Below are 14,964 nucleotides of genomic sequence, written 5' to 3' on the forward strand. Positions count from 1 at the left end.
TTTACAATATTTAACATAATTTTTTTAGTCGCTGATTTAATTTGATAAAATAAACCTTTCTCTTCAATTTGTGCTTTCAAAATTCATGTAGACCTAATAATTTACGTATAATAACGTTGTAGATAAAAGCTTTCTGGGATAAACAATTTAAATCTTGCAATAACTGTTAAGTGAAACTTCTTATTATTAATGTTATTAATAATTTTCAAAATGTCTACTTTTGAAGCTATTTTTCCAACAAATGAGCAACAAATTAACAAAAATAACTTTACAAACTCTCATTTTAAAGGATTTTCTATGCTTTTTCAGTAAAACTGTGTCAAACATCTTAAGTTTATAACGGAAATTATTATTTTTAACTTTAGCACTAACTGGATATCATTATAAGCTAATCATCATTGTTTTTAATTTTAGAGTTCCGTTTCCATTGAAGTCTTCAATGTACATTATGTCAGCGTTGAACCAGCAGCATTCAGCAAACTCGACAATAGCACATTCAAGAACGTCAAGTTGCTAAAATTATACGAGCGTTCTTTCGATTTTAAAAACCAAAAAACTATTGCTAGGCACGGACCTGTTACAGTTGTAAGTATTCGCACACAAACAGTTGTTTACTCATTGCGGTAGTTATACTTTTAATTCTATGTGTAAAAAAATTGTTCACTTTTCCGATTAAAAAACATGACATGACTAATTCCTTTGTTGTTTTGGATTGTAGTTAATACGATATTAATAAGAGATATACATAGAGCTTTATAAACTCCTGGACAAAATTAACGCACCACTTTAATTATTCTAAATATTTACAATATGAACACAAAATAAATCAAACATGACTTTATCATGACCTTAATTTGCCTTATTGTTTCTTTAAAAATTTGTTTTTGCCGGAAATGGGTAAATAAGCTAGCCTAACTCTTTTGCAAATTGCAAAAAGAAAAAAATCAGTAAAGTAACACAATAAAATGCATCTGGGTCAACACTTATACCGTGTAGGCCCTCCTCTACTTCTTATGACTGCATTTATGCGTCGAGGCATGCTTGATATCAAATGTTCAACAAAAGCTTGCGGAATATTCTCCCATTCTTCAATAACGGCCTCAATGAGTTGGTTGTCCAACAATAGGGGGTCTACGACTTCGAATCTTTTTTTGAGATAGTCCCATAGATGCTCTATGGGATTCATGTCTGGACTGTTAGGTGGCCACTCTAATAAGGGAATATCAACATCATTTAGGTAGCCAATAACCTGTCGAGCCACATGAGGACGAGCTTTGTCTTGCATGAATAAAAAATTAGGTCCAAGAAACGGAGCAAAAGGCATTACGTGTTCGACAATAATGTTGTCTAAGTAATAATGGGCATTCATAGACCTCGTATGTATGGGGACCAACTCCGTACGAGCTTCAAAACAAATATTTTAGAGCCCAAAACATTTTACAGCCACCTCCAAAAGGTACTTTAGGGGAGATATTGCAACTGGCAAACCTTTCTCCTCGCTTTTGCCAGACACGCTCACGACCATCTGCAGCTTTTAGGCTTACTCTAGACTCATCGGAGAAAAGAACTCGTTTCCAATCTTCGATGGTCCAATTTTGATGCAATCTTGCCAAATTCAATCTCTGAACCCTGTGTTATCTGGCAAGGAAGGGTTTTTTGGCCGGTTTCCTGTTGCTCAATTCTGCTTCATGTAAACGTCTTCTAACTGTTCTAGACGATATCGCGACATCTCGAACATCTGCTAGCTCCTTTTTTAGCAAATTGCTGGTGACTCTCCTATCTCTGAGAGCACGTTGTGTCAAAAAACGATCATCAATTTGATTAGTGTAACGTTTTCGCCCTTGCCCTGATCTTCGATGATACGACCCTGTTTCATTATATCGTCTCACCTTGCGACTGATACTGGAATGATGTCTTTCTAACAAACCTGCAACGTATCGCATTGAATATCCTTCATCTAGGGGAGTCGATACTCGCACTGCCTCCTCCATTGACAAATTTCTTTGGCGGTTCATTTTTTTATTTGATTTTTATGTAAATGAACTTCCAAACATGCATGTGATGAAAAATATCACAATAAAAAGCTTGTTTCTCACAAGCAATTTGCTTTAATCGGCACTTTTTATGAAAAGTTTAACTCACTTTTAGTCTAAAACGAAGTTTAATACAAATTATTGTTAAAACAAGACTATTCGCGATTGAAAACAAAGTATCTGACCTCTGGCGGAATAAATTTAAACTACTAAAAGTGGTATAAACAAACCAGACAGCTGTTGATTTGAATAGAATTATTAAATTTTTTTAGTAAATTTCAGCATTATGACTATGTCACAGTATATTGTAAAAGAATATTCTTTATAAAGCAATATACTGTGACTACGTTAAAGTATTTTAAATCAAATCGATATTGTTCTGTTCCTCAATGCAATTCAAGATCGACAAAAGATATTTCTCTATTTCTCTTTCCTAAACTGGAAAACTTAGGAAAAAGAGGAAATCAATAAAAAGAAAATACCACTATCATTAAGTCAATAACATACTGAGAATACATAATTTATTTTCTTGAATAACAGAAATACAAATACTTACCATGTTGGGATAGTATCGTGAGGTTTTTTCCTCATGATTTATTACGGAATCTTTTAAAGACAAATCATGTGCTATGATCTTTTTTGACAGGTGATTCTCCAAGTTAAGGTTGATTTCATGTAATCAAATGAACTATCTTACAATAAACTCAACAAGTTATTTATTTATGTTAATATACAATAAAGTACTTACGACATGTCAAAAAATAGTATAAAATAAAAATTAACATAAGGCATATTAAAAACATAATGCATAATATAAAATAATGCATATATTTGATAGTAAGACAAACATTACACAAAAAATTATACTCTGGGTTTTCCCAGGTATACACAAAATAGGATTCTGGATTCATCAATACACAAGCGAGTTCCAAATATTTAAGTTAAAATTTAAGAATTCATCACTTGAAAACTGCTTCCCCTTCAACCAATGGTCTCTTTGCTTCACCACAATACTCAAAGATATCATTAAGCTAATTTCCATTTTTAAATGATAAAAATAACTCGTCTTAAACCAAACTAAACATGCAAAAGCAATGGTAAACATTAGTTGTTTATACCATTTATATCGGCCATGACACTGCAATCGACCTGCCCTCTACATTCAGTTTCAATCGCGAATTATTAGCTTACCTAACAACTGTCACTGTCAAACAAGGTCCATAGGCAACTTGTCGTACGGTAAATTATCATTAAATAAAGATTATTGAGAAAAATATGAGTGGTACGTTAATTTTGTCCAGGAGTTTAGATATATAACGATGTGGAAAATATGTTAATACAACACAAGACAAATTTTTCCAATCTGCTATAAATTAAACATGAAGTATAGAATATTTTTACTTTAAAATTGCTCAAAATAAAATATAATGTTTTTTTTTTATTTTAATTTTAGATAATCTTCGATAATGTCGAAATTCCGAAGATACCTCGAGAAGTTTTTCTACAGTCTTTAGCAAGCGTATCATTCCAAAACTGCAAAATTGGCGTCATATTGACGGATGCTTTTAAAGCGACACAGATATCATCAATTGTATTGATTAATTCCAGTATCGAAAATATTCAAACAGCGGCGTTCGCTGAAAGGTCTCTCATTTGCGACTTCAAAATCAGTAAATGTAATATTTCTAGGATACAATCGAAGGCAGTTTTTGCAGCTTTTGGCAATTTTTCTTTAAGCCATTCCATGTAAGTATGACACTAATTAATCTAAGAAGTTTGAAACGAAGTAACTTTTTTAAAAATAAACTTATGACCAGTATATTACATACAATGTTGGGTCTTGTAGTGCTTAAAGTATGATCCAAATTTCAAGTCGATCGGTCAAATGGTTTAAAAATTATTTAATTTGTTTAGTCCAAATTAAATTTTTTTTGCAACGAAGTCAGAAAATTATAAAGTTATATTAATGATACGGGTAGCTTCTGAAAGAAGAAGAATTATTCTATTAATATTATTAAAAAAAAAAACGAGGAAAAACAATTTTAAATATTGCAAAATAAGTTGGCAAAAACATGTCGATTTTTTGCTTATAAAAAATTAAAATAACTTTTTAACCATTTTCATATTCAGAAAGACTGATTTTTTTACAAATTTAAAAGAAAAAACAAGTTGACGTAGGACATTTTGGGACGAAGTTTTTTTTCCTAACCTTTTGTCTATTGGTCTATCCTATTATGTACGTATATTTATGTAATACTGGTTGCCTGCTTTTCATAAACATTCTTAAATATTATTGTAAACTTATTACCCACCAATTAATGTATTTTTTATTTTAGTGTTACAGATATAGAATCCGGTGCCATAAATGCTACAATTGCAAGAAGTGAAATTAACCACAACCAAATATTCAACATATATCCATCAGGTATTACCATTCATAGCTGGAACTCTGTCAGCATGGACAAGAACATAATCAAGCATCTACACCGAAATTTTTTGATAGCGACACACGGAAACGAAAACGAAAAATTATCATTTAGAGGAAACGAGGTTTATGCTGTCGAAGAAGGAGCGCTGTCTTTTTTATCCAATGTAGATTCTTCTATTTTAACATTCGATGACAATTTTTTCAATCAGTCATGTGATTGTTCCATAGACAACTGGATTGAAAAAGTTGCCTCTATTAATCAAATACCTTTGATTAAAGATACGAGTTTTTGTACAGTTAATGAGTTATTATCAAAATGCTTTTCTTTACCAATAGGTATAATCAATATTCAAAATTTTACTGAAAAAGCTTGTAAAAATTTAACAATTTGTGAACCTTACGAAGGCAAAACTAGGGTAGTAGATACAACCAGCAAAATTTTTCTAGAAGAAGATGATTCAACCAAACAAAATTGGTTGATATTCATGATAACAATTATAGGACTATTTGTTTTAGCAATACTTGTCACTTTTATTATTTTAATTATTAGAGGTAGCAGATGGCTCAAAGAAAAAGGATATTTTAGAAATGTACATTATAACAATAACGATCTAAGTATAGAAGAGGAAGGTACAGTAGTAACAGTGGATGAGAATGAAAAACTAGAAATTCCAGAAGAACTAACGCTGGAATTTCTTCAAGTTCTAGCGAAGAGACTGGACGATCCAAACACTCACCAAGACGCTTCAGAAATGATCGAACGTCTCTACGAAATGTTCATAATAGACGATGGCTACGAAAATAATAACCGACAAGAGGAAGAAGCGCATCTCTATGAAGAACTAGGCAACTTAAACTTACAAATTCCTCCTCCTCCTTACGAAGAAGAAAAGGAGTCATCATCTGGTGCACGAAGTATCTTAAAATTAATGGAGGAAAAGTTTTCCCAGCAAGCAGAACCGAATATAAACGGGAAACCATCCCTAGTAGGAGAATATTCTGAACCAACAGATGCCGCTGTTCATCTTTATTCGGAACTGAAAAACAAAACTGATAAATATGACAATAGTAAAAATAGTACAGACTGTTTAAAGCCAAGTGAGACGTTAAATAATGTAAAAAATGATTGGTTGTCGCTACCCGGACCATCTACTAAGTTGTAAAATTTTATTTTCATTGTGTGTGGTAGTTAATGTGATAAACCTACACTACATTATTTTGCGGTTATGGTGTGTGGTTTGTAACATTTTGAATTGTAGGCGCTCTTTGGTTTTCCTCGCATATAAATTTACATATGAAATAAATTTTATTGGATTGTATTTATAATTAATATTACTTCCATATAATTGTTTTACAACTCATAAAAGAATCTGATTTTATGTAGTATTCCTCTTTTTTAACTGACTACTTTTGATGAACGTTGGCGGCCAATAATATACACGTCAAAATGGATTGTAATATTTTGCCAAATCACTATTTTATACCTCATGATATGTTTAAAGTGTGCTTGACTCATGTTCCATTAATTTTCTTTTGTGTTATATTCTGGAATAATCAAAATTTTATGTAGAATATTGGGTTTATAAGATATTAAAATTTTGGTGACAAATAAAACTTCACTTTGTTGCACTGGTCAAAACAGCTCCTGGAGAAGGTGATTTAATTTCGAGATCTATAAGAAAACAGAGAGAAATAGCCGGTATTAGGAATATACCCTTCAGACAAACAGGTAGACTAAGATAGGCAGGCTACCTATCAAGAGTGAATGAAAACCATTTTTATTCTATTTCTGAAGCCTACTACCGATACCTGTAGGAAATAGGCGTAGGAGAAATCTAAGATTGCAGTGATGAGTTGCTGCAGATGACGACGCGAGATAGGTTTGTTTTTCAAATTGGCAACGGTTGGCAATTGGCAAATGAACTACTGTTCAAACAGTGAATAATGATTATGACAAATTCCTATGAAAAAACTAAGTTGTACAAGATTTTCTATGGTCATAATCATATAGCTAGCTCATGCAATAGAAATTGTATTAATAACAAAATATCTTGATCTAAAATCGATCGGATAGCCAAGCGGACCACCTGGAAAAGTACATTCACTTCACTGTAAGGGCTGTAGTGGGTTGATTGGCTCGGATCTCGGACAAAAAACAAAAAAAATCCACAAGGAAAATAATTCCTGCAGCTGGCTGTATACCACGTATAACAAAAAGAGGTTAGTCTTTGTATGTGGGTATATTTTATTTTATAAAAACCCTTAAAAGGGCAACATTAAAAGCACGAACGTTTTCGGAACAACTGTTCCATCATCAGGTTAAAATACAGGTTACCATGCCTGAGCCAACAAAATATTTGGGTAAAAACCCTTTAAAATGTAATGTGTTACCAAAGATTGTACATGATGTTAATAATATTATAACCTGAAGTAAAATTTAATTAAAATATTAAACATCATATAATATTATTAACATCATGTACAATCTTTGGTAACACATTACATTTTAAAGGGTTTTTACCCAAATATTTTGGTGGCTCAGGCATGGTAACCTGTATTTTAACCTGATGATGGAACAGTTGTTCCGAAAACGTTCGTGCTTTTAATGTTGCCCTTTTAAGGGTTTTTATAAAATAAAATATACCCACATACAAAGACTAACCTCTCCTTTTAAAAAACAAAAAATTGAATGTAGTAGTACTTATACTAGAATATGCTGGTGGTGACCAATATACATAGATGAGTAGTACAAGAGATCTATGAATTAAAGAAAACCAGAAGAATTATTTTTTAAAACATTCTGTATGATAGAGAAATGCTGTTGAACCAATGCTTGAAGAGCTTGGTGAAGTCATTTGATACCAAATCATTCCTGCATAACATAATATCCACCAATTCTATGTTTGAGTGCTCATACATCTTCAGGGATTAGTTTTCTTCATTGTTGTCGTCATAGATAATTCTGGAAAAAATTGGTTTTTGGTATTCGTAATGGAACTTCTTCGTTATTCTAAAGGTGTGGTGATGAGATGTTCAGTTTTAGTATCTTTTGAAAAACCAATACAATCGATAGTTGTTTAATTTTAGGATGTCTCTGATAATTCATCTGTTCCATCTTAAAGACGTCTTTTGAAGCACCACATTGAATATTAATAAAACATTAAACTTTTTGATGTACATCGATGCGATCTTGCCATATCTCAAAATTTATGCAGCTCTTTTCCTCTACATCTTATCAACGGAAATAAATGTCAAATTGGATTCACATTTGAATATTATTTCTTAATAACAGTTTCAACCTATGACGATCGAATAGATTGATGCCATTTTAAATGATATAGTAATCAATTGTACCATACTTTATTGATAACAACTGTCTAGTGTTTCAAAATGTTCTTAAAGTTATTATTCTGGAACTTCAAATTGGAAAATACCAACTAGAACTTCATTATAATACTATCTTCTATTTGAGATCCATTACATTTTGGACAAAATACTATATCGATTTCGTTTTTGATATTTCTAGGAATATAAGAATTGAGCAAAAATAGCATCTTATATATTTTATAAATAACTCCTTTCAACATTATTGTCGAATGGAACGATCATATAAGCCGAATGACAACAAATAGAGTGGTATAGAGGGCAAGAGATAGTTCCCCAATAGGAAGACGAGAAGTAGAAAGACCACGAAAACGATGGGACGACAACTTACTGGAGGCACATTGAAAAACAGACAGTCATGTCTATATAAAACGAAGAAGAAGAAACATTATTGTCGTGTTTGGTTAATAATGCTGTTTCGAAGTTATTAGAGCAGATTTTGCGCTGGTCACTGAATGGGCGATCAGTCATTAGATGGTTCGACGCTTTTAAGTAATTTAATACTGTTAAAATGACTAGCTTAACTTCAAAAAAGCTTACTTAGATATTTCTGTACATCACAGAGTTCTTCTGTAGTTGTTTTTATTTTCATATACGTTAAATTTGATTATACTTATTGGTATGTTTCTTTTATTAAGTCAAAGGATCACATTCCTTAGTTCGATTTTGTCGAAAAACTTTAATCATGTTTTTAAAAATTTTGTTTTATTTTATACTGAGGAATACCTTTGAATAACTGCAATAGTTTAAATGAAATTTAACGCTTCCACAACAGATTCAGAATGATCAATTTTTCAGGGTTTGAGCAGTATCTTGTTTGAACGACCTATTTTTGGGTTAATTTCGACAATATATGTGACTTCTTCCAGAGAAAAATGAGCTCTTGGTCACGGTAACTTAAATAATTATAGACGAAAACGAACGGCTGGTCGGATTTACGTACATTATTCAGAATCCCCGAATTTACCCTCCCAAAGTTCAAAATAAAAGCGTACCGTTTCGTTCCATGGTCAATTTCTTATTGGTCCCACTTCTTAAGTCCACAAATTCATACACATCTTTAGGTTAATTTGTTTCCTAACGGTTGACCCCTAAGACATTGCTGTAAGTTTCGATGTGTCATCTCTATTTACCAAGACCTATCTAGGATTCTTTCGCTGTTCTGAGATGATCATTTAGTCAACAAATTTGTAGTTAGACAACAAGTCTCTAGTGCTATTTGATCTTGTAGCAAAATTGATTCTTCTATCTATTTTTCTTTTTAAATAATATCGTCATAGGAACATGTGGAAGTGAAACCCCGATGAGCTCCCCCTATTCCCATGTCATTGGTGATAAGTTCATAGAAACCTTCGGGTCCTTAGATATATAATCATATCCCTTACAACTGAAATTATACCTCGGTACGTTGAACATTTATTATCTGTTTTCACGGTAAAAATGTGATTGGTATATCAATGCAGATCGTTTGATTTGTTTAGAGCAGCAAGCTCAAAAATAAAAATAGCTATTATGATTGCCAACCTCGGTAGGGAGACGGCACTCTAAGAAGAAGACGGTCAAAACACCCTCCCTTTTTTATACCATATATGGATATAAGGTTTACTACACTAATTCTGTCATTAATAATTGTTACATCCATCGAACCACTTTTATACCTGAACCCGCCAATCGTAACGACGAACTTTTTACTTTTTAAGAGTTATTTATTTCTAATTGTTATTCTCTACAAGTTTAAAAATATAAAATTTTACTCATCCAAATCTAAATTCTTCTACACATACACGTGCTTTCGGACTCGAGCCCTTGTGAATCTGCCATCTTCTTTATATTCACTCCGTTATAGATATATTAAATTTGATTGCTCCCAAGGAAGGCATCAGGACCACTTTTACCAAAATTATCCAGGAAAATTTCCACCTGCTCTTAAAGATCCATCACCGTCTCTCTCTATTCTTGTGGTGTATACTTAATCATTCATCCAAACTCGAATCCAATAGCATCATTGCATCTGGTATTTTCTTTTATTCTGTATGGCAGAACATTGGAATTCTAAATTATATATCGCTTGGAAAATCATCAATTTTTTTCGGCTTTTATTCTAAACAAGTCGTAAAGTACTAGAAATCAGAAGGACCGAGGACATTGGTGCTGCCAGCATTATTTTCATGAAGGTGCATCTGCATCTACTTCTTCTTCTTGATGTGCCTATCCGTTACGAATGTTGGTGATCATCATGGCAATCTTTATCTTATCTGCAGCAGCGCGGAAAAGCTGCACAGATATTGTATTGAAACAGATTCTGAGGTTCTTTAACCAAGATGTTCTTTTTCTTCCTGGACCTCGTTTTCCAAATATTTTTCCTTGCAGGATGGCTTGAAGGAGAGCATATCTTGATTCATTTCGCATAATATGTCCGAAGAACTGCAACTTTCGAGATTTGATGGCGGTCAGTACCTCTCGGTTCTTATTCATTCTTCTGAGGACCTCCTCATTTGTGACTCGGTCAGTCCACGGGATCTTAAGCATTCTCCGATATAGCCACATCTCAAATGCTTCTAGTTTTCTGCACATATCTTCGTTCAAGGTCCACGATTCAACACCATAAAAAAAGACAGAGAAGACGTAACATCGCAGTATTCTTACTTTTGTATCAAGGGAGAGGTTGTGACTCTTGAAGAAGGCCCCCATTTGATTGAAGGTGGATGTAGCTTTTCCGATGCGTGCTCTAATCTCTTGGTTGTTGGTCCATTCTTCATTTATTATGGTGCCGAGGTAATTGTAGTGCGTACTCTTTCTACAGGGGATTGATTGACGTAGAGTTGACCTTCTGTTATTCTTTCTGCATCTACACATACTATTAACCAAAATATAAAATACAGAACTGTACATGTATAGCTGTGTACTTTCTTTCCGACATGGGGTGCAATTGCACCCCCTGTCCATCACACCATCGGCACCCATGCCCGAGGATATAAATAGAGGGGATGACTACTTGCTATCCGCCCATCTGAAACCCCAGATAGAGATAGAAGCTGTCATACTTAGTACTCTCCGCCTGATCGCGTTAGCATAGGCTCCACGCGGCTAACACCAACCCAAATCAATTGAAACAAAATGACACAATGGTCCTCGACTCTACCAACTACCTTAATAATGCTAATTTCAGAGTGTTTTCAGTTGATCATGTGACTTACTATACGTGAATTTCAATGTCAATTAGTTTCTCTGCGTTCTTAAGTTACTGTAAGTGACCATCAGCCCATCATTCTTTTTAACGATTGTAACTAAACGTCAAGATAAACGAACACATAGGTTATCGGGACAATACGCTTTAATTTTTATAATTTCAGTACGACAAGCGATCAGTGGCTGCTCCTCTGCGCGTAAATGCTTGTTTTGAATGCGGTGTTGCGGCGTCAAAAATTCAGTTGTGATTTGAATGTTACGAAAACAATGTATATTAAATATTACTATTTTAGACATTATAAACAATATAACTGCAAATGTTGTGGTTGATTTTAAATTTAAACTTATAGAATACAAAAGGAATAGAAAGTTAAAATCTTACTTAAAACTGAAAAATTGTTATTCTTGTTCAATAAATAATCCATTCGAGCTATAAATATCTTCATCAGAATCGCTGTTTGCTGCGTCATCACCAAAGCAAATTATTATTTGATCAAAAACTGCATAGTAAAGGTTCTTCTAATACAAAGGTATCGTCAATTGAAACAACTTTATCACTATTTTTTTTCCATTCTTTAACAGGAAATTCATCAGATATAACATCATTTATTTTGAAGCTAACATTTCTTGTGCCAACGAAATTTTGAAGCAGCCCAAACCAGTTCAATTGAATTAGATCCGGATGGTACGGTGGCAGTTGTTATACCTCATGTCCAAAACTTCTAATACTACGGTCAATTGAATACTTAAAAAATCGAAGCTATGTACTTTAATCAAATCATTTAATTCTGGACGAAGCATTTCATCATTGTATGCCATATTTCTTCCTGATGCGTAGATGGCTTAGTTACCTAAGCCATCTACTTTTTTATATGTAAAAGTTCTGGTAATTCTCTAAGTTCTCGAAGCAGCAACAATAGTTAACCTTTGTCCTTATTAAACAGAGCTTACCCGAAACGGTACAGCTGTTATCACTCAAATTATATTCGTTTGCGGAATTCGAATGCAAGTGCGTCTTATCTGTGAAAACAATCGTTCGGTTTTTCTATACAAAATTGTTTAATTTTGCATCGTGCCTTTTCATTAAGATGTGTCTATAATTTTTGTTTTTTTTTTAAAGAAATCCTTTATTATGAATCTTTTTTCGGAGAGTGTCTCTGCTTTCAGTGTTACCCATTTCTTCTACAAACTTTTTCCGGCATCGTTTAACTGTCGGATGCATTTTTTCTTCAGGTGGAAGGTGGAAATTTATCATAGACCTGCGAAACAAGCCGTCGCCAGTTAGTTTGAATACTCTTTGTTTTTTTAGATGGAGCAAAGAACTATTATGTCATCAGTTAAGCTACCATTTTCTATTTCCTTCCTCAATTATTATTTGCATTGATTTTAAGCTCGGGGCTGCAAATAATACATAATTTTTGATTGACTTAAGCTGGAAAACAATTTTTTATTTAAAATAAAAACATCATTTATTGCTTTAAGATGCAAAATTATAGTCAATAATAAGTTATTGTTTCATTATGTTTTATAATGTTGCATTATGCTTAATTGATTATTAAATGGATTAACTGATTAATTAGCCTCAAGCTTTAGTACTTTTTTTAGATCTACTAAAAGTCTTAGCTTCTTTTGTAGTGAACTTGAAAACATATTAAAAATAATTTAACCTGCTTGGGACCCTAAACATCTATTTTTCACTGACCCTTCTTTAGTTCCAAAATGTACCCGTTCCGCTTCAAAGAAAGATTTAATAACTTGACATGATTGTAGTGAATTTAATATAAGGGTCTCGATCTCTTCCGCTTGACGGTCATAGAAGAAATGAATTATGTAATAATATAAAATTTGGTCAACGCGCAACAAGCCACTTCTCGCTTATCGGACTGTAATTAAGAAGAAACTTAGCATCCAGATCAGAAAACATTAAATCAGATTTACTTTTAGCTATAGAATTATCAATTAGTGTTAAATAAAGAATAGAAAAACACTACGTCGTCAAATAATATATTTTTTGGACTCCCAATATGCAAAATACTGTATTTTTTTATTATAAATTGTTAGTTTTAGTCATTATCTAATTATACGGATTTTTATTAAATATATTAAAAAATTGATATCGTTCTAAAACAAAAAAAAATAAATGTAAATAAATGAGTGCTATTTTGAATAGAGTTGTACTTTTGTAAATACATTTTTCATCTGTCAGAAACGCCTCTAACAAGATTAAATATTTTTACGAATGTAAATTCTATTTTGTGGACAAAACTTTTTTTATATAACGTCCATTGAATTTCATTAATTACAAACTTATGTGGTTCTTGAACTACCAACTATGTACGTATGATGCATATTATAGTAAGATGGTAACATTTGAACTGCTGATCAGTGATATGCAGTGAAAGTTGATGAAAAATTCTAATAATTCTTGATATTATGTATATAATCTTGTTTTTAATCAACGTAGTTTAATGAAAACAAATGTAAACAAATTTTATCGGTTTAAATTAAGTCAGATGTTACTTAAATTTCTATGTATATTATTTTTTTCTGATTTAACATAAATTGCATCTAAAATATCGCAAGAATAATCTTGCCTTACTGTGATAATGTTGTGTTAGTTGTATATTTTGTATTTTATCGTAATGTATGATTTCGACATAATTTTTTATTAAAATTATAGTTCATAGATCGTTTTTTTTTTAAATTTCTTAAGTCCCACTATATTCAGAGTCTTCCAATAGGACTTTCGAATTTTGACAGTTGGTGGAGGCCATATTGTTGAAGCAACATCTGTCAAATTCATCTGCCAAATTGGCTGCACAGACCACTAATATTGGCTCTCCTTTGACTTGACTGAATTGACTAAAGCCACAGATTAACAGAACACAAATACGAAAGCTACCTGATGAGAATGATGCAGAATTTGGTAATGAGGAAAACTGTTATTACCGATTGCAAAAATCTCTGCCTAATATACAGATATTCTTCTAGTGGAATGAAAATGTACGAATTTCAACAATTACTGAATATTCCTACACCCAATCCTTCTGCAGTTTTAGACTTATTTGTATATTAGGTATAATTCTTCAGTTTGGGTGTACTGCATTTGGAAAGATACTGTAAGCCTATATCTGGGTACTATATGGTCAGAAAGCATTATTCATTCGGTATCCCTAATTTAATTTATGATGTTACTATGTCCTGATCTAATCTGTAGGTTGCTAAAGTTTTCTCGCAGTATATAATATCCCATTTTGGTCTCCTCTTATAACTATGTGTAAAGGAGGGAGGTTTAATTGGTCCTCCATAGCTGCCGTTGGTATACGCTTCATAGCCCCTATGATTCCGAGCAAGCAAGTTTTTGCATCTTTTTTAGCTTGAGGATGGCACTTTTTGGCCACCATAACGCTAATGGATATGCATTTGTTGGTTTTACCACCATTTTATAGATTTAGTACAACATGTCTGGTTTTAAACCCAACATTTTTCCATGAGTGCATCTGGTTACCATTAACGTACATAGTTACCGTTTTCTTGTTTATTCGTTCTATCTGCTGATTCCAAGTAAGCCTCTAGTATAATATTAGCCCAAGATACTTTACTTCACTCACCAGGTTTAAATGTGTACTATTTAGGATTAGCCTTCTAAATTAGCCCTCTAATCACCAATCTCTCTAAATTCCTGCTGATAAATTTTATGATATTGGACTACTGAGTTCTGTAGTCCATTCTGAAATTTATTCTGTAACCACAGTCAGAGCCTGTTCCATTTTATCTCGGTCATTAAATTTGCCATGGGCTAAGATGACCAGGTCATCCGCATAGTCCAGGACATGATACCTATTATTCAAAAAAGAGATATAGATGGGCTGAATAAGACACCTCATCTGACACATGCCATTTTTTTAACATTTCTAGCTACGTGAATTG

At 32.7% G+C, this 14,964-nt stretch overlaps 2 protein-coding genes across 3 annotated transcripts in view; one reads left to right on the forward strand and one right to left on the reverse strand.

The window, feature by feature from the left end:
* The window catches only part of be (ben), a 156,186-nt gene extending 142,466 nt beyond the window's left edge, over positions 1 to 13,720 (forward strand). Inside the window, exons 3-5 of the mRNA XM_072541010.1 lie at positions 415 to 585; positions 3,487 to 3,779; positions 4,370 to 13,720. Of these exons, the coding sequence (XP_072397111.1) occupies positions 415 to 585; positions 3,487 to 3,779; positions 4,370 to 5,624 (1,719 nt within the window). The 3' untranslated portion in view covers positions 5,625 to 13,720. The remainder of the gene's footprint in view (positions 1 to 414; positions 586 to 3,486; positions 3,780 to 4,369) is intronic.
* The window catches only part of hiw (MYC binding protein highwire), a 415,280-nt gene that overhangs the window by 230,279 nt on the left and 170,037 nt on the right, over positions 1 to 14,964 (reverse strand). The gene's annotated exons all lie outside the window — the stretch shown is intronic.

Source organism: Diabrotica undecimpunctata, chromosome 8 (genome assembly GCF_040954645.1).
Source record: "Diabrotica undecimpunctata isolate CICGRU chromosome 8, icDiaUnde3, whole genome shotgun sequence".
In the NCBI taxonomy this organism is placed as follows: Eukaryota; Metazoa; Arthropoda; class Insecta; order Coleoptera; family Chrysomelidae; genus Diabrotica; species Diabrotica undecimpunctata.